General features: G+C 33.1%; 1 protein-coding gene, 1 long non-coding RNA gene and 1 pseudogene across 3 annotated transcripts; all 3 read right to left on the reverse strand.

The window, feature by feature from the left end:
* Nucleotides 1-2,186: 2,186 nt before the first annotated feature.
* Nucleotides 2,187-11,108, reverse strand: LOC111296420 (presequence protease 2, chloroplastic/mitochondrial-like). The gene is made up of 19 exons (XM_022890714.2): nucleotides 10,783-11,108; nucleotides 10,497-10,680; nucleotides 10,046-10,220; nucleotides 9,610-9,742; nucleotides 9,379-9,449; nucleotides 9,003-9,086; nucleotides 8,199-8,289; nucleotides 6,983-7,503; nucleotides 6,716-6,880; nucleotides 6,411-6,629; nucleotides 6,196-6,323; nucleotides 5,247-5,436; nucleotides 4,972-5,055; nucleotides 4,786-4,883; nucleotides 4,057-4,321; nucleotides 3,812-3,974; nucleotides 3,556-3,736; nucleotides 3,059-3,130; nucleotides 2,187-2,539 (listed from the first exon to the last, which is right to left on the reverse strand). Exons 1-19 carry the CDS (start codon nucleotides 11,075-11,077, stop codon nucleotides 2,398-2,400), a joined length of 3,261 nt encoding a protein of 1,086 aa, XP_022746449.2. The 5' UTR covers nucleotides 11,078-11,108; the 3' UTR covers nucleotides 2,187-2,397.
* LOC149514447 (uncharacterized) lies at nucleotides 7,625-8,094 on the reverse strand. Its single transcript, XR_016328746.1, has 3 exons — nucleotides 7,961-8,094; nucleotides 7,765-7,835; nucleotides 7,625-7,672 (listed from the first exon to the last, which is right to left on the reverse strand). It is a non-coding gene; the product is annotated as an uncharacterized LOC149514447 (long non-coding RNA).
* Nucleotides 11,109-12,306: 1,198 nt separating the features above from the next.
* LOC111298708 (putative carboxylesterase 12 pseudogene) lies at nucleotides 12,307-14,232 on the reverse strand (annotated as a pseudogene). Its single transcript, XR_016328747.1, has one exon. The product of XR_016328747.1 is annotated as a putative carboxylesterase 12 pseudogene (transcript).
* Nucleotides 14,233-18,620: the final 4,388 nt, after the last annotated feature.

An 18,620-nucleotide genomic window follows, 5' to 3' on the forward strand; every position in this document is an offset into this window, starting at 1 on the left:
ATGAGGTAGCCAAGGTAGGGACTTGTACTTGAATAACAAGACAGTGGTGAAAAAGCTCAAGCTGGAGGGATCGGAATCAGTTCATGGTACTATTATCTGGTAGATGGATATAGCAAAGGGCACTGCTTAAGTTAAAGGCATCATTATTAATAGAATTCTATGTTGATAGCAAGGCTTCAAGCACAAATTACAGGTCATGACTATGTTCTGAATCTTCTGATCATTGACTCTAGAGGTATAGTTGCCTGTCCGTCGGAGTCAAAACTGTACAACCAATTGATTTACTTGACAGAGGATTATTGAATTTACTGGCGTTTTATAGCTAGCTATATTGGCTCATTTTGAGTTATATAAATGTGACATAATAAAGCATTAACCTTGAGAATTGGAAGAGATCATTACTTTTTACCAACCCTGGAGAGAGACAGAAGCAGGACACTGGACAAATATGGTAACTACATATTAACTAATTCAAAGCATGTGGTGGACAAAATTAATGTTTGTTACAATTTTCTTGAAAAAGATAAGCGAGTAGGGGAGATATTGAGACCATAACAATGGTTATATGGGTATTGGCCTATCCTTTTACCAGTTGCAGCATGAATGAGAATAATGAGAGTAGATGGAACACATAGATGCTTGTAGATTCTACATATGAACTTAAAACAGAATTGTATTGTTATCAACATAAATTGAATCACACATCAGTTCCTATAGAAACTGAAGTTTGAAGTATATGCATGATGATCTGGCATAGCTATTTAACAATCAAACAATTCAAGGTTGTTAAACAGGGTACTCTAGCCAACCGTGTCTAGTTGTCATAAAATAACATGCACAAAACGGTTGAATAAGGGCTTTATTAGGGCAGGCTGTGGCAATAAAGTGGCTGTTTTCACCGGAGTAGGCTGAGCAGCCTTTAAATTATTCCGGAACAGTAAAAGCTCCAACAAATCTAATATAGTATACCCACCACCAAATCACCTTACAAGAATGGAACTAAAAGCTGGAAAAAAGTCTTTCTTTTTCTCAATAAATCTTGATGCATTGACATGATGAAAATTAATTATTTCAACCTAAAGAAAATTCCAGGTCAGGTTTTTTTTTTCAACTTTTTGTTTAAAAAATATGCACATTTTTTTGTATTTGTGATTTTGTTCGAAGTTTTGGAATCAGTTTGGAATTATTTGTAAGGAAGATCAACAAATAGAAAGTGGGTCCAAATAATATAAAAATAAAATAATTTGATCGTAAATAACTCAAAGCCCGAAATGATCAGCCCAAATGTCGGCTCACCTAATTTCGACCTTTACACTGGAGCTTATGTTACTCGGATTTTATCGTCTACTAAATTTTGCGACAAGAATATGGACTTAAACGTCTAATCAAGAGACTCAATCTATCTTCTGTACCTTCCTTTTAATATTTGGAATTATCACGCATTAAAGGGAATAAAAAATTTAGTATTATTAATAAATTATATAATTATTTACTTATTTAAATATTATTTCTTGAATCAGTTAACATATTATTAAAAATAACATTTGTAAATTACAAATTTAAGGAAGATTATACGAGTAATATCCTTTTAGATTAGGTAAAACAATAAGATAGGACATTTAATGATAGACTTACGAATTTAAAAAAATATATTTTAACATTACTATTACTGATGAAGTAAAATTTAGATTAAAAAAAACGTCTAAAAGTATGACAAAAATATTATTTAAAAATTTTAAATATTTAATATTATTAAAAAAAAAATACTATAATGAATTCAAATGTCCCAAAAAAGATACAAAATATAAAAATAATAAAATCATTTTATCCAAAAAATTGCTATTAACCGTAAAAACACTTATTTAAAAGTTTTTTTATTTGAATTTACAAATCAAGCTTATAGATTTAAAAAAAATAAAAGTTTTTTTTTTCTAAGTATTAAGATTGGATAAAAATAATTTTTGAACACAAAAATACCAATTGCAGCCTCCTCGCTAAACTTGCCCTTAATGTCAATTATCAAGTATCAATCTAGGTTTAATACTTTAATCTAATAATAATGCTCAATATTCTCATAAAAATTACACTACTAAAAAGTAACAACTGACGACAAAGGGCTCAGAACTATATATATCGTGGGATCAACCAATTTAAAGGGATTAGATGAAACGGCATAGAGCTAAAAATGAAATAAATATAGGAAATCATGTCCATTATAAGCCCTGAAAATTGTACAAATTTCATGCCGCAAGAATTTCCCCTTCAATTTACTATTCTTCCATCTGATATTCAGACAGTTTGACATAAATGAAATAACGCTTTTTGAGTATCTATCACACACTGTGTGTGAGAAATGATAGTGATTTCCTGGTGTTTGACGCAATTCTTAAAAGAGTATTAGAGGGCTTTCTTTACTTGAAAAAAGTTGGAGCACTCCTTGTTTGCAGTTTCAACATCATCGGGTGATGCCACCGCGACAGCAACTCCTTTATCTTTAACAGCATCAATGGCATCGCCGAATTCCTTGAAGTCCTTCAAACTGCGAGGCAAGATGCAACAAAAATAGGAGTGAAAAAAGGGTTTATATATCAAAACCATTGATTCAGAAAAGAACTGTTTCCTTAAATTAGGCATGAACCCAAAAGGTCAATTGAGCAGTCGCAAGCAAAAAACTTACAGACGACTAAATACATTCAAGAACTTATTTTACACAAACATAACTTTTAAGGTTTGACTTTTAGATCAAGAAAATATGAATAATATTGACATACATATATACATATATATATCATTCATTTCCTTAGTCTGCAAAAGAAAAAGAAAAAGGTCCATTCATCATACAAGTATCCAAACCATATCCCTGTAACCGATATTGAATTGAAAGTTCAAACAGGAGATAATTATGCCAATTCACAAATCAGATGACCATTATCTGAAATGCAAATTTTAGATTTGTACCATCATTTATTATCATACTTTCTGAAAAAACAGTGCACAGTCCATTATATGGCTAATCCCAGCAGTAAATAGAACCAATTGGTCAAAATCAACACTTTACCTGGTTGATAATATCTCTTCTCGTCTCCTCTGCCTTTCTTCCTCAGTAATCCCCAATAAATATCGCACCAAACTAGCAGAAAATAGTTAAGTCCATTTGAGGCATGATAGTGTTTAGAGCAGCAGCAATAATAAGAGTAGATTTAGAAATCTTAAAATCTCCCATGAGATTTAACAATACCACTAACACACTCACTGTCTGGTTCATTTATTACTTTCACAAGAGAAAATGCAAAATTCATGGGCAAAAATCTTTCAATTGTATTCAAGACTATCTGTAAGTTATAGAAAAAAAGCCTACTGTTTAACATAAGTTGCTGCAAAATACTTTTAACATGATGAGTGATGAAAAACCTAAGAAAAGAACCTACACAAATTTCAGCTTTCTCATTCAGAATGTCTACTGTGATTTGAATTCACAGAAACATCAAAGGTTCGACCCAGTAAAGTAAACAAAAAATTAGGCAAAGAAGAAGAAAAAAGAGGTTGTCTCCGTACCTGCTATAACCTTTAGCATCTGGCAGCTGGTATGCATCAACATCACCAATGGTCCCAATAATCGCTTTAGTAAGTGTATCATCATCCATTTCCAATTCACGCAGAAAGTCACCAGTTCCATCATATATATCTAGTGTCTTTAATAAGTTTGGGTCTCTATAGGATAAGAAGGTGAATACACCTACACGAGGAAACCTTAAGGTAAGATTCTACGAGGGATAAAAGTTTTTACCAGCAAATATATCACTTAGTGTACCTGAATGGGTATCAAAGTTACAGAAACCCCCATAAGCTCCACCACTAACACGCACACGATCCCACAACCATGTGTTACTAATGTGTTTTGAAATAACATAAGCACTCCCATTAAACTGGTAACCGCTGTCATATAAGTTAGCTGCTTTCCCAACGTAATTTACCTGTGACAGGTGAAAGCTTGTAAATAATTATTCAGATAAATAAACAAAAGGCAAAGACAACAAGAAGAGACAATTTATTCACCTGAGTGGGTATCAAAATGGCTTCATTGTTTGAAGGAAGTCGAGCAGTCCAACTAGCTCTTTCAAGAGGAGAGTTGCTAGGAAGCAAATCAAGGAATTTGCTAACAAACTTTTCCGTGTTCGAGAGATTTTTCCCATCAGCAGTCATATTTATCAAGCAACCTTCCCTGGAAAGTAAGGATTTACGGATCGCCTCAAGAGATGATGAAATCCCTTCCCAATCATTAACCACTTTCTCTTCCAGCACTTGTAGGAATTCCAGGTAACTAAGAAACAAAAATATGAGTACAATCAAGTTTCTAAATCAACTCATTATAATATTTTTTACATGGAGTCTGAGAATTTTTAAATAGGCATTCTTAACATGACTTCAAATAAATAAATAAAATAAATAAATAACTGCAAGAAAAATTGTATTTCATTGTAAAGTTGTCCCTAATACAAATCTTAACCAACTGTTGCACATTGTTGAACTTTAAAATTCCAAACTGATAAGTTATTGCTTGGGCTAGTAAAATGTAAGATTAGCCTGTAAAATAAAAAACTTGCACTCTGTATGGTAGGAAGGAAGAAAAGAGGAAAAAAAGGAAAAGGTTTCAATCCAATGGTTGAACTACAAAATAGCACATGTTCTCATGAATCTCAACCATAGATTAAAAAATTTTCCATCCTTCTCTATTTCCATCCTCAGTACCAAACATAGCATTAAAGGAATCCAAAATCTCTATACCTGACTCCACCCATTTGCTCAGAAATCCACCCAGCAACATTTAACTTTGCATCCATCCTAGCTGCTGCAATTCCATGACCACTGCCTCTCAATCGATTCTGGAAATGAGTATAAACCATTAGAGTAAATCAGGTTTCAGTTCTTGCATTTCCCCATATACTCCCCTAAAAAATCCAGAATATATACCTCCATTCTTGCTTTGCTTTGGGACACAAATTGCTTGAACCGTTTTTGGTCTGTAAATTGTACTTCTTGAAGAACACAATTAATCTACAAATGAATGACATGAAAAAACCCTTTGGACGATCAATCTTTTGAAGGGAACAGATTTAAAAAAAAAAAAAAGAAACTATAATCAGCAGAAGGCAATAAATCTACAATTTATTGAACCATTGTTGGGCTGTGAACTGAAATGTTGTAACAAATATATCTATTCACAAAATCATAAAAGAAATATATACCAGATTAAATAGGTCATCAGCACGCCCAGCCATTGATTTGCCTCGAACAATTATATGGCTACAGGGATCTTCCTTGCCTCGTATAGATGATGTAAATGGATAAACTGAAATTCCTCCAGTTTTCCTTCCAATCAACTGATTAAGTTGCACAAAGGTCAAGTCTTTTGTACCCATCTCCAGTAATGACTGACTGCCCAAATTTATGCAAGTTAAAACTTATGCATGCAATAGAAATCTGAGATGCTCTAGATAGCTCTTTTAAACAAATAAAATAAAAGCAGTCATCATAACTTATTTGCTTTACATGTATTATGTTCTAAAATCTGATTTCAGAGTAGACCCTTCTTCTTCTCACATATATAAAAAGAGAGACCTATAGAGCAAATAGCTTCTGCACATCATGCTACAGATTGGCCGAAGATGCTACTTTCTAACAAAAAGTTTGTAAAGATGCTTTTGCTTATGGAAATGAAGGCCAAAAAATTCCACCTACCAAGGCAGAATGGCTGCTTGAAGGTTAGGTTGTCTATAAGGTGAAATAGGTTACCAAGCAATTGGAATGAAAATATCACGATTTGCAGAACAAAAATATTCAAGTAGGACCATAATATAAAGTATAATGCCCCAACATATAGAATTCTCTTCTGCTTAGAATAAAGGAAAGATTTACACTAAACATCCAAAAGCTGACCCACACTGATCACAGCTCCAGCATGTTGTGGTAAGAGACAAAGGAATTCAAATAACATTCTGAAAATTAAAAACACTATATGGTAGACAAAATGGAAAAAAGTTGCATTGTTTATGCATGGAAAGCAAATTTAAACTTTCTTTCATAGGCTTAATCTTGTAAACAACTTATTAGGTTTGGAGCAGAAACAGATGGGGGAAAAGAGCATTCATATAACAAGAAAAAGACAACTATCTTTCACAGCAAGATCCATCTCACCAAAACAGTGGTACCAAAGGAAGAAGTTCTTGCTTCAGTGAGCTCATATCAAAAACAACTTCAGTGTAAAGGACATCATTTGTGAAAAGATCATGCTGCAAAACCTTCACACCATTGATATCTCCAACCTACAATCAGATGTACAGAAACTTAGGACAAATAAAGCTGAAAGAGAGCATTTAGGAGAGGACATGGACATTAAGCTTTAAGCTAACCTCTGTCGGAACTCGTATTGGTTCCTTTGGAATATCATGTAAAGATAGGCTTGGAACACTTCTTAAGGCTTCAGGAGGGTCAGGAGTTTCTTGTTTAAGTTTCAGCTCCTGTGTAGCACGTGCTAGCTCTGCTAGATCTTCCTCTGTCATACAGGCTTTAACTTTCTCCAAATTTTCTTTTTCAGCTGCTTCATCACGAGAAGCTTTATCTGGATCAGGCTGAGAAAAAAGAAGCTCATTGGCTTGTAATTTAATAACAATAAATAATTAAATATAGGAAGGGAAGTTTTATGCTAGAGTAATACCTGCATTTCTATGGTAACACAATGGGGATTGTTCAAGATGAATTTCTCTATTAAAGGAGAGAACACAGCCTTGGAGCCTTCCTCAGCAATTCTGGATTTCAGGATCGTTAAAGGTTTCTCATATTTCAATGGCTCAAAAGGATCCATATCGTATATCCACTTACCCTGTAAAATGTAAGCAAAATAAAATCATATATTTACAAAGAAAAGGAAAAGGAGGAGGATGGACAATATTTTAAACTTTAAATTAAGAATGGAAAAACTTACAATGGAGCGAAGCATTAGAGACAAGCCACGAGGAAATGACCCAGTATTGTTTTCTCTGAGTGAAAACTCAATTGTATTCATAGATGCCTCCACAGCATCTGCTTCAAAACCTTCTTCAGCTAGTTTCCTAAGAGAACTCATGATTAATTCTTCTACTTTTGGAAAATCATCTTCATAAACTCCCTTCAACCCAATGCTAAATTGAGGCTGAAGAAGTTCATCTTCCACCCCACCACCAATTATGGCATCTCCAAGACCACTTTCAAGCAACACTTTCCTCAAAGGAGAAGCAGGAGTTCCCAGCATAAGATGATCCAAAAACCCAAGAGTAAGTTCAGTTTGCAAGTCCAATGGCTTATCAGAGAGAAGCCAATTGAGGCATACCATGTGCTTCTTCTTCAGATCACCACCTTCACCAGCTGGATATTTTTCAACAATTCTGACTGGTTCCGAGAAAAGCTTCTGTGGTTCAACTTTTGATTCATCAGGAGCAGTACTTGCATCGAACATATCTAGATATTCTGAGAGAGAGATAGAGAGTGTAAATACTACAGTTTAAAATTTTTTTTTTGTTCAAGAGGAATATTGGGGATGGTGGAGGGGTTGCTTGGGTTTGAGCCCAGGCATACCTTCCTCACTAACCTTCTAGTTGCCACTAGACCAAGAGTGGAAGGCACAGTTTAAAATTGTCTAAATAAAATATTACAATCAGTAAGACCACAAGAATAAACAATTGACAAAAATGTAATGGTAAATGACTGAGAAGGGCTGCTCAAACAAACATCATATATCGAAGAAGAGAAAACATTGTAATACATTCGTCGAACAGTCCGATTAGCAGGGTCAAAGGAAACTGAAATAAAAAAAGACTTTTTACACTGGATTCCTGTGTAAGAACTTAAATATAGTAGAAGTGATACCAAAATAATAAAAAAGCTTATGGTAATATTTTGTGCCAAAGGGGAATATAAAAACCACCTATTGCATAACGAATTTATATTATGGCGCTTCATTTTGTCATTTAATTGGCCAAGCTGGCAAGGTTTTCAAAGACTATTCTTTCTTTTCTCTACAATATCCCCATATGCAACTCTTCTCTGCACCACTTCCCTTTTGAACAGAGTCATCCACATATTTCAAGGGATATAAGGGGTTATACATTAAGCAAAATATCAGATATCCATACATGAACAAAAACTGCAATGTTATTTATTACCACATAGGATACGCAAGCGTTCATATGGATCATCATCTCCATAAAACCATATCCTGGCATTGCTGGGATGGTAATATTTGCGGTGAAATTCCTGTAATTTCAATTCATAAAACAAGAGAAAACCATATTTACCAACAACAACGCTAATGAGACAGACATAAACACATTTGTTCATTCCCCACATGCACAAGTACCTATGCAGAATACAGGTGAGCCAGGATAAAAGCATACACCAAAGCACACACCATACTTAGAGAAAAAGACCAATAATTTTGCCTTCTAACCAGAAGAAGTTGAAACAGAAAACTAAATACAAGAGACATCATACGCCGTCTCATTTTGGAACTATAACATCAAGAGGCTAAGAAGAATCACATTTGCAATAAGCCTATAAAATTGTCATGTAAACAGGCCAACAATTCTAACATGCAACAAGGGTTTATAAAGCCTTCCATTTTCAAATCCCATTAAGCCCCACTTTGCATCTCCAACACATGGAAATAGACACTATAGACATACCACCGTAAAAAATTGCAATTCCAGGTTAGAATTAAACTTCTTTGTAAAATAAGTTTTACTTCGAGAAAAAAAAATGTGAATACCATTTGACAAATGACCTAACACTCCCCTCACCCCCCAAAAAGGAGTTTTTCCATAACTTAGGTAGCATGAAGCTCAGATTGATGTAGTCTAGGTTTCAAACATAAGAAATTGTACTCTTTACCAAGATAAAATGCCTCATCATGCACCACTTGAAGATCAAAACACTAGAACATGTCTATCAAAGTAATAAATGCAGCATACCTTAAACTCTTCAAATGTCAGCTTGGGAATAACTTGTGGATCACCCCCACTGTCAACACCATAGGTATTGTCCGGGAAGAGAGCCTGCACGGAAGTTACAAGGAATAATTGTAAATAGAAAAAGGATGAAATTATCAAAGTTCCTTGCTAAGTGTCATTAATACACGAGAGATGTTTTACACTCCTTCACACACAAGAAAACATGTCAGAGAGAGGGGGGTGGAAGCTTTTTAAATTAGCCGCGAGAATTTAAATATTTTTTACACTCAAATCATGAGCATTTTAAATATGATATAAGCTGCTAATTAATATATAAGCAGTATATTCCAGAATGAAAGAAATGCAAAAATAAGCAAGAAAAGAAGGGAAAACTTGCCTGTTGAGCTGTCCGCCCTAATAAATTATCAGGCTGAGAATAGACACCTTTCATCTCATTGAAAACAACACCTACAGGAAATCACAAAGGAAAAAGAAAATGTTATCAAGAGCAATGAAGGGACTAGCAAACATTGAAAAAGGAAAAAGAATGTTAGACACACAAGCAGGGGATTCTAAAGGCTAAAGTCATGAGTGCATAAAGTATAAACACACACACACACACGCAAACCTTTATAAGTTATATCTTCTGAAGGATCATTGAGCTCGTAGTGCCAACCCTCCTGTTGAAAAGTTTGGAAGTCCTCAATGCACTTGGGGAAGAAGACAGCATCCAGGTATACATCAACAAGATTATAGAAATCCTGTTTAGAAAATACAAACCTCATCAAAAACTGAAACTTAAGAAAATTAAAGTTTTCATTATAACAACTCTTAACTATTTTTTTTCTTTCATATTTTTGTTTTCACATTGCACATGTGTGCATCAGTAGTGGGAGGAGCAGGGAAGGAGATCCCATTGGGTCGTCAGTTATAATTGCTCAGACCCCCCCCCCCCAAACCACACTATTTTTCTTTTATTATTGGCGCTATCTTGCATGCTACCGTGTAATAGACTGCCCCATGTTTGGCCCATTTCTCAATATTATCACAAGCAAAAGCTTTACCTTTGCATTAGTGGAAGCAACTGGATAGCAAGTCCTATCAGGATAAGTGAACGCATTCAGAAAAGTGTGCAAGCTCCCTTTTAACAATTCAACAAATGGTTCCTTTAACGGATATTTTCTTGAGCCACATAAGACACTGTGTTCCAAGATGTGAGGAATCCCAGTGGAATCCTTTCTGCATTGACATGTAGCAGATCATAAGAACTCACGCAACTATCGATGCAAATCATCAAATAACAGTTTTCTAAACGTCAAACATCATTATTCAGACTACTGAATCGAAGAACCCCACAATTACCAATTCCAATTCTGAGTTAAACATGAATAAAGCATTTTCTCGAAACATCAAATATAGACTATAGTTAAAGTAGTACATGAAATACTATGCTCAAGCCTTAATAAATTTTTTTTTTTTTTAAAAAGGGAATTTGTAAAAGAAGGAAGAACCTACGGTGGAGTTCGAAAAACAATTCCGAAAACCTTGTTCTCATCATCGTTTGAAACGGACATGACCTCCGCACCAGTTTTTTTATGCTTGAAAAGAACAGCTTTTGATTTACACTCTCCGATGAACTCCTCCGATACTTTCTCGAATCCAAGCTTCGCCGCAACTTCATCTTCAACTCCAGCAATATCTAGACAAGAAGCAAAAAAAAAAAAAAAAATCGCTTCAATTCATTTCATTTAGGTTAGAAGAATAATCGCAAATATATATAAAAAAAAAAGGAAAATATTACCTGAAGAAGGCTGTGTAGGAGGAGAAGCGACGGCGCGTACGGATAAAGAACTGAAATGTTTGTTATAAAAACAGAAGCGAAGAGAGGAGTGAGAAGAAGCAGCAAGGAGTGGCCTCCAGTTGTTGCGGCGGAGAATGGAGCGGTTAGAAAAGAGACGGCGGTGACAGCGGGCGGCAGCTGAGACGGAGGATGATTTGGATAGAAAAGACCGAGAGTGCTTGGGAGCGGAGAAAATGAATTTGTTGCAAGCGAGAGAGGAGCAGGAGAGAGAGCGAAGAAGTGCCGTTCTCTCCATTGCTTTCTTTTTGTTTTTTTGGAGAGATGACGATAAACCCTGCCCTGGGGGAGGAATAAAAATATCACCCGGTTGCTTCAATACTCTGAACTGTTTGGTTAATTCTTGCCCACAAATAAAAAACTATCATTTACAAAATACTTTTAAATAATAAAAATTAGTCAAACTATGATTAAATTCGAATCAAATTTTACGTACATTCAGTTTTATTAATTTTAAAATCGAACTAATTATTGATTTCTGGTTCTACTGATCAATTCGATGCAATTATGATAATACTTAGTAAAAGAATAAGAAATTAAAAAAATTTTGAACTTTAGAAATGATCAGTGTAGCACGTTTTTGTAGGAGTATTTATAATCGAATTAATCTGTCAAATTGATTTAATTTAATTAATTAATTAATTATTAAATTAATTTTAATTAATTTTAATTAATTATTAAAAATAATAAAAAAATTTAATTAATTCAATTAAAATATTATGAAATTTATGTATTTCATTTTAAATTATTAAAATTTTTAATTTAATATTTTAATATTTTAATTAATTATTTCATGTATGAAAAAAATAAAAATTTAAAATATAATATAATTTAATATATTTAATTATTTAATTAATTAAAAATTAATCATACTAATCAAATTAATTTAAAAAAATTGATTTAATTTATGAAAATAAAATAAAATAATTTAATTTAAAAATTAATCTAACCAACCGAAACATCCAACGACATCGGAATGAAAATGGAGCGTGGTTTTATTATTACTTTTTATAAGTGTTTATGTTATCGTTCTCCTATTGATGAACACTTGGGCATGTAGGAGGCACAAACACACCACGTCTCGGGCTCGACAGCCGAAGCCCATTTGTTTCAATGCCCGAACCACTAAATATGGGTGATATTAGGCTAAAGCAGTAAGCCCCTGGGTAACGGCCCATGGACCAGTTATGATTTGTCCGTATATTGGGCAATTTACTAATGATTGTCAAGCCATGAAAAGTTATTGCTAGTAAAAAAAACTAATTCAATTTAGTATAATTAAGGTCTAAAATATATATTTAAGTAAATGTAACTGAAATTCAATAAGAAGATAAATAAAATTTAATTAAAAATAATTTAAAGTAATATTAAATAAAAATATATTTAAAAATGCATTATAATTCTTATGATAAAGTAAAAATTATTGAGATGGTACTAATAATATTTTTTATATAAAAAATTATAATATAAAAATAAATAGATTATAAATATTAATATTAAAAATTTAAATCTACTAAATTTCACAACATAGGGTGACGGACATTTCTTCAAGTAAATTGTGTCGGTGAAGTCATACACAAGAAAAAGGAAAAACAGCTCATTCCGCTAATTAATTATTAGACAAGTAATAGACATTTAGGTGTTATCTTATTCTAAATTGGATATCAGGAGGCATCAACGGTTCAGGAACGAAGAAACTTGATTCATCAAATCCACAGCCTTCTGACAAGATGGGTTAGACAAGTGAAACACATGACCCTCTCCTGGAGTCTCGAAAATGTCTATCACCCCTTCCCACCCACTCTTTCGTACTGCTTCGTAGTAAGATATGGCCCTGTCCCTCAAGAAATCTTTCTCTGAAGCACGACCAGCACCCTGCTGCACGCCAGGCCGGCTAGATCCTTGTGTCGGTGAAGTCATACACAAGAAAAAGGAAAAACAGCTCATGCCTCTAATTAATTATTAGACAAGTAATAGACATTTAGGTGTTATCTTATTCTAAATTGGATATCAGGAAGCATCAACGGTTCAGGAACGAAGAAACTTGATTCATCAAATCCACAGCCTTCTGACAAGATGGGTTAGACAAGTGAAACACAGGACCCTCTCCTGGAGTCTCGAAAATGTCTATCACCCCTTCCCACCCACTCTTTCGTACTGCTTCGTAGTAAGATATGGCCCTGTCCCTCAAGAAATCTTTCTCTGAAGCACAGACCAGCACCCTGCTGCACGCCAGGCCGGCTAGATCCTTGTGTCGGTGAAGTCATACACAAGAAAAAGGAAAAACAGCTCATGCCTCTAATTAATTATTAGACAAGTAATAGACATTTAGGTGTTATCTTATTCTAAATTGGATATCAGGAGGCATCAACGGTTCAGGAACGAAGAAACTTGATTCATCAAATCCACAGCCTTCTGACAAGATGGGTTAGACAAGTAAAACACATGACCCTCTCCTGGAGTCTCGAAAATGTCTATCACCCCTTCCCACCCACTCTTTCGTATTGCTTCGTAGTAAGATATGGCCCTGTCCCTCAAGAAATCTTTCTCTGAAGCACAGACCAGCACCCTGCTGCACGCCAGGCCGGCTAGATCCTTGATGGCGCTAGCTGGGTTCATCCTAGGGTCATCGCAAAGGCTGCTTGAAGGAAAAATGAACTCTATCAGCTCGTCAGGTTCATTGTTCATGAAAAACGGATTCATCAAAAGCAGACCAACGATTTTGACGCCAATCAGACCATCGATTCCGGTCTTCATCATCATATTATGTGCAATATTAGCCCCGGCACTATCACCGGCCAAGAACACTCTCTCAAAATCAGCGTGATCATTCAGCCACGGCTCAGGACCATCCCTGTTAACATGTGAAGCTACCCACTTTACTGTTGCCCATGCATCATCATATGCAACAGGGAGAAGGTGTTCTGGGGCTTTTCTGTACTGGACGGAAACCACCATTACATTTGCTCTGTTGGCTAGGGAAGTGAGATAGTTATGGTAAGTAGGAGAGAAAGGAGACTCAATGCAAAACGCGCCACCATGGATGTAGATGACGAGAGGGATTTTTGCTGTAGGATCTGTGATTTTGGGGAGAAAAAGGCGAGCCGGTAGACATGATTCTGATGAGGTGTCCTTGGATTGAACACCAGTCTGAGGGTCATTGGAAGGAGGTACGGTTTCTGTTGGACGGAGTCTCTCGATGCGTCCGTCTTTGTAAACTCGGAACATAGGAAACGCAGGGACGAACACACGGGCTGTTTCTGCGGTGTTTGAAGCCATTTTAGAGAAGATAGCAAGACAAGAGCCTATAAGAGGAGAGAATGACCGAATGAAACTTTGGCTTCGGGAGAGAATATGAATGATGTGTATCAAAGTCTAACTTTGCTTCTTAGGTCCAAAGAGAGAGAATAATGTTACGTTGCTGGTTGGAATTGAAAAGTAAAGAAAATGAATTTTATATCACTACCTATAAAAGGGACTAGCAAAAGGCCGGTGTCCATGCGTTGATGGGAGGCGAAAAAAATATGCTATCATTATATATTTAACATTCATTATTATTTTTATCGACATCAACAAATAATTGTGCAATTAATTAGTTGTCATCGTATAAAAAAAAATTATGTAAGGCACGTTAGAATATTAACATATTCAAATAATATAAACAACAGAGTAAAATTATCTTTATAGATAAAGGTTATACTAATGAGTGTAAACGATATATTAATACTCACAAATTATTCGAATTCGACTTAAATAAAATTTAAATTTGATTTGATTATTATCAAATCAAGCTCGAGCTTGAATAGTTCAATTAATTGAACAAATTAAGTTCGAGTATTCTTATATTCAGTTTAAGTAGTTTATGAATTTAATCAAATTTATATATTTTAATTTTTTTAATTAATAAAATATTTCAAACTTGAATACGAGCTAAAAAATAAATAAATGAGTTTTTATTAAATATAATAATTAAGTTGATTTTTATATATTTATTGAGCTTAATTGAGCGAGTTTTAGTAGCTTGATTTTTATGTCGAGCTTGAGCTTAAAAGATAAAACTCGATCAAGTTTGAATCGAGTTTTAAATTTTAAATTTTGAATTTCGAGTCGAGCTCAAGCTTAATATTGTATTAGCTCGAATTCGATCGATTACATCCCTAAACATGTTGCTTTCTTTTAAAGATATACACCATTTTTAACTTTCATTGTCATAACAATCTTACCAATCTAATAGTTCCTAAATTAAGAAGTGATGAACTACACCTCTTTCATCTTATCAAGAGAGAACAAGAGACATCATGACTCTTTACAATGGAAAGTAACATGTTCTTATAATCTTTTAGGCTAATTATGGCCAAAATCTAAAGTAACATCAATTAACACCTGGTTAGAAAAAAACATTTAAATAAAAAATAAAAATGGGAACTAACACTGTATCACTTTAGTTTCATGTATAATTGTACTTTTACTTACAAATCAAAAAATCATTTAGGCACTTCCATGTGATACACAAAGAATTTGGTCAAATAGATTACCAAATGCCTATGCATCTAATTTTTTAAGAACATTCCAAGAAAACAAGACCAAAAAAATGCTCCACGGACCATTTCTCTATTAAAACATGTATGCAATACTATGCATGATAAATTTTTCATTCGCTTTAGCCAATGGCTGTTAGCAATAGTAGTATCAAACTATTATAAGATTAATTTTGAATTTTTTATACTTGTTTGTTACAAAATTTAAGATTACATAGAAAACATACCTTTAGAGATATGCCAACAAATGCTAGCCAGTTGAGTTTCATGCTTTGGGATCGCCTATTTTTCATCAATAATTGCAATGTACATAAAGTTCTTAGTTCTTGAAATCTTGTTTTAAATATGTTCTATAACAATATATGCAAAATGGTATGGATAGAGGAATCCATATATCCACAATAATAATGTCAATCCCATACTTCTGTGCCAAAGTAACAGCATTTGCAACTTCATGTGAAAACAAATTTAAGAATTTTATCCAAATAAGGATGACTTAAATGTAAATAAAGATTACGCATCTTAAAAGTATATCATTTTTTTCCTTTTTGTAGAATTTGCATTGGTTGTTTAAAAAGGTTGCTTGTCTTGTTTCTTTCAAAAAATAAAAGAGTCATTAGTAATAGCATATGTTTGAAATGAGTAAATGCATCTAAAGCCATAATCACTTAAGAATCTTCAAGTTCAACCTTGTTTGTTCACAATTAGACCAACAACATAGAAAATATCAAAATTGTAGCTTGCAAAAACAGCCATAATCAAGTTAAAATTTTCATTAAATTCAACAAACTCAATAAAATTCAATAAATAAGCTATTTACCAAGGTAGATTTAAAAGCAACACAATAGATCAGATATAGAAAAATAAAAATTTTAAGTAAAAAAGTAATTGCAATTAAGGAGAAAAAAAAGCACAAATTGAAAAAAAGATACATGAATAAATAACCTGGAAACATTTCTAAAGAAAATTTTTTATGTTTACACCGATCAAAGATACAATATAATAAAGGAAAAAGGAAAACTAAAGCATCAATCCATATTTTTTAAGCAAGCAAATAAATTATAAAACTAAATAATCATTCCTTAATCATATAGAATGATAATTTATTTTTAGTTATTCATTAAAAGAAAAAACAATTGAAAATGAAAAAAAGAGAAAGAGAAACATATACTCTATTATAGTATTACTTATTGTGTTGATTGCTTGGATTCAACATTTGTTACTTCCATTTGCCATCTCAAAATTTTCATGTGAAGTGATATTTTAGCAATCTCATTGAAAGCATATAACACTTATGAGATTTAGCTAAAGGATTTTTTTAACTTATATATGTTGGCTACTTCTAGTTGTGTTTTTTTTTTTTTTAATTTTAAGGCAACTTTAACTTATTTTTCATGTGTTCTAAGGGTGCTTGTTGAGAAGTTGAATTTAAATTATGAGGAAGCTGAGAGATGGATTGTGAATCTTATCTGAAACTCAAAGTTTAATGTCAAGATTGATTCAAAGACAAGAATTGTTCTTATGAAGCCTAATCATCCCAACGTGTAAAGTTTTCTTACAGTAATAGGATACGATGCAGCATCGATTGTTCTTTGAATTGTGCCATAAGTGTTTTGACTTTTTTTTTCCTTTATTTTTCATGTTCTTTCCACATCTTCTTCCATATTTTGTATTATGGTTTATCCATAAACCCTTTGTTTATTTGGTTTCCCATCTCTTAATGACTTTTATTTTTTTTTTATGAAAAGGATTAATACAGAGTATACTTGTTCAAGTGATGAGTATTTGGCTTGCATGCCACCTTGAAAGCCTTCAACCCTACCTGCTAACAATAACTACTCTGAAAAATGATTCAAAATGTATATATATATATATGTGATCAATTAATCTATATGAGATTAGTGAACACTTGATTAAAGTATTATTTTAATTACCATAAAAAAAATACGTGATGAGGAGAAGCAACAACACTAGAAGAAAAGTACTGAAGCAAAGAGCTACCGTGGTTGATGTTTTAATTTGTCTAATTGATAACAAGAGAGAAAGATGTGATGATCAGCATAACGACTTTACTGAAAAATGGGAAAGATTGGAGAGAAAAAAATGTGCTTTTATATTGGTGGTGTGGAGGTGAAAAATTACGTGATAGTGAGATATAACTATAGCTAGCTACGTAGCTGTTGTAGTGGTGCACGCCCACATAGTAGCAATAGAATCATGATGATAAGGTGCATTACCTCTTTTTTTACCCACAATTTCCCAAAATCAACTCCTTGTTTTTATATATTGTTACGTAAAAAAAAAATACCAAAAGTAATTCCAAAAGTTTATGCATGTTGAATGAACAGTTCTTTGCATGGCTTAAACTCTATAAACATTATTGATATTGCAACAATTGCAAAGAAACAGAAAGCTTAAAACTAAAAAAAAATTACCTAGAAATTCTTTTTTTTTTTTGCCAAAAACAACCAAAACAATCTGAATATGATAAATCCAACAATCAAATTACAATATAAATTAGATAAATTTGAAAAAAAATTCAATAATGAAAGAAAAATTGTCTGATCTCAACAACCTAGATTGGATCCCACCTTGGTATGTCGATATCCATGATAGAATGAATAGCCTGATCCAAGAAAAGGATTCATTCTTTCTTTCCCTTATTTTGTCATCCTCTTTCTCTTTCTCATATTTCTTTCCTATTAACCCTTCATTTCTATCCCAGACTCTTAACCTCTTTCATTTTTTTCAAGTTTAAGAATCAAAACTATAAGGTTTTGCAAAAATTAAAAAAAAAAATAATAGTATATTTTTTAAAATGAAGATCTATGCAAACTATGAGATTTGGCAAACATGAAACATTTATTAGCATAGTATATTTTTTAAAAGCAAGATACATTCATTATCAGATTTAAAAACATATAACATTACAATATCAACTTTTACACAAATAAATTGTTTTTCATCTCTAATCAAATTATCAATAGAGCCACGGATCCATAAAGCTTATAATTTTAATCAAGTTTCATACACTTGCACAAAAGCATAAAGTCTTTTAGTTTTTTTCAAATGAATGGTAGAATAAAATTAAGTACCAAAGTAAGAGTAACAATGTAAGAAATTTTCATGGCAATGTTATTTAGTAGCTTTGTCTTAGGTAAAAATACAATAAGAAAACTTTTCTTTTTTCTAACTATTTATAGCAATTCTTTTAGCAAGGAATTTATATTGTAAAAGAACGTA

Source organism: Durio zibethinus, chromosome 16 (assembly GCF_047325235.1).
Source record: "Durio zibethinus cultivar Kanyao isolate XHJ-2024 chromosome 16, ASM4732523v1, whole genome shotgun sequence".
Classification (NCBI taxonomy): Eukaryota; Viridiplantae; Streptophyta; class Magnoliopsida; order Malvales; family Malvaceae; genus Durio; species Durio zibethinus.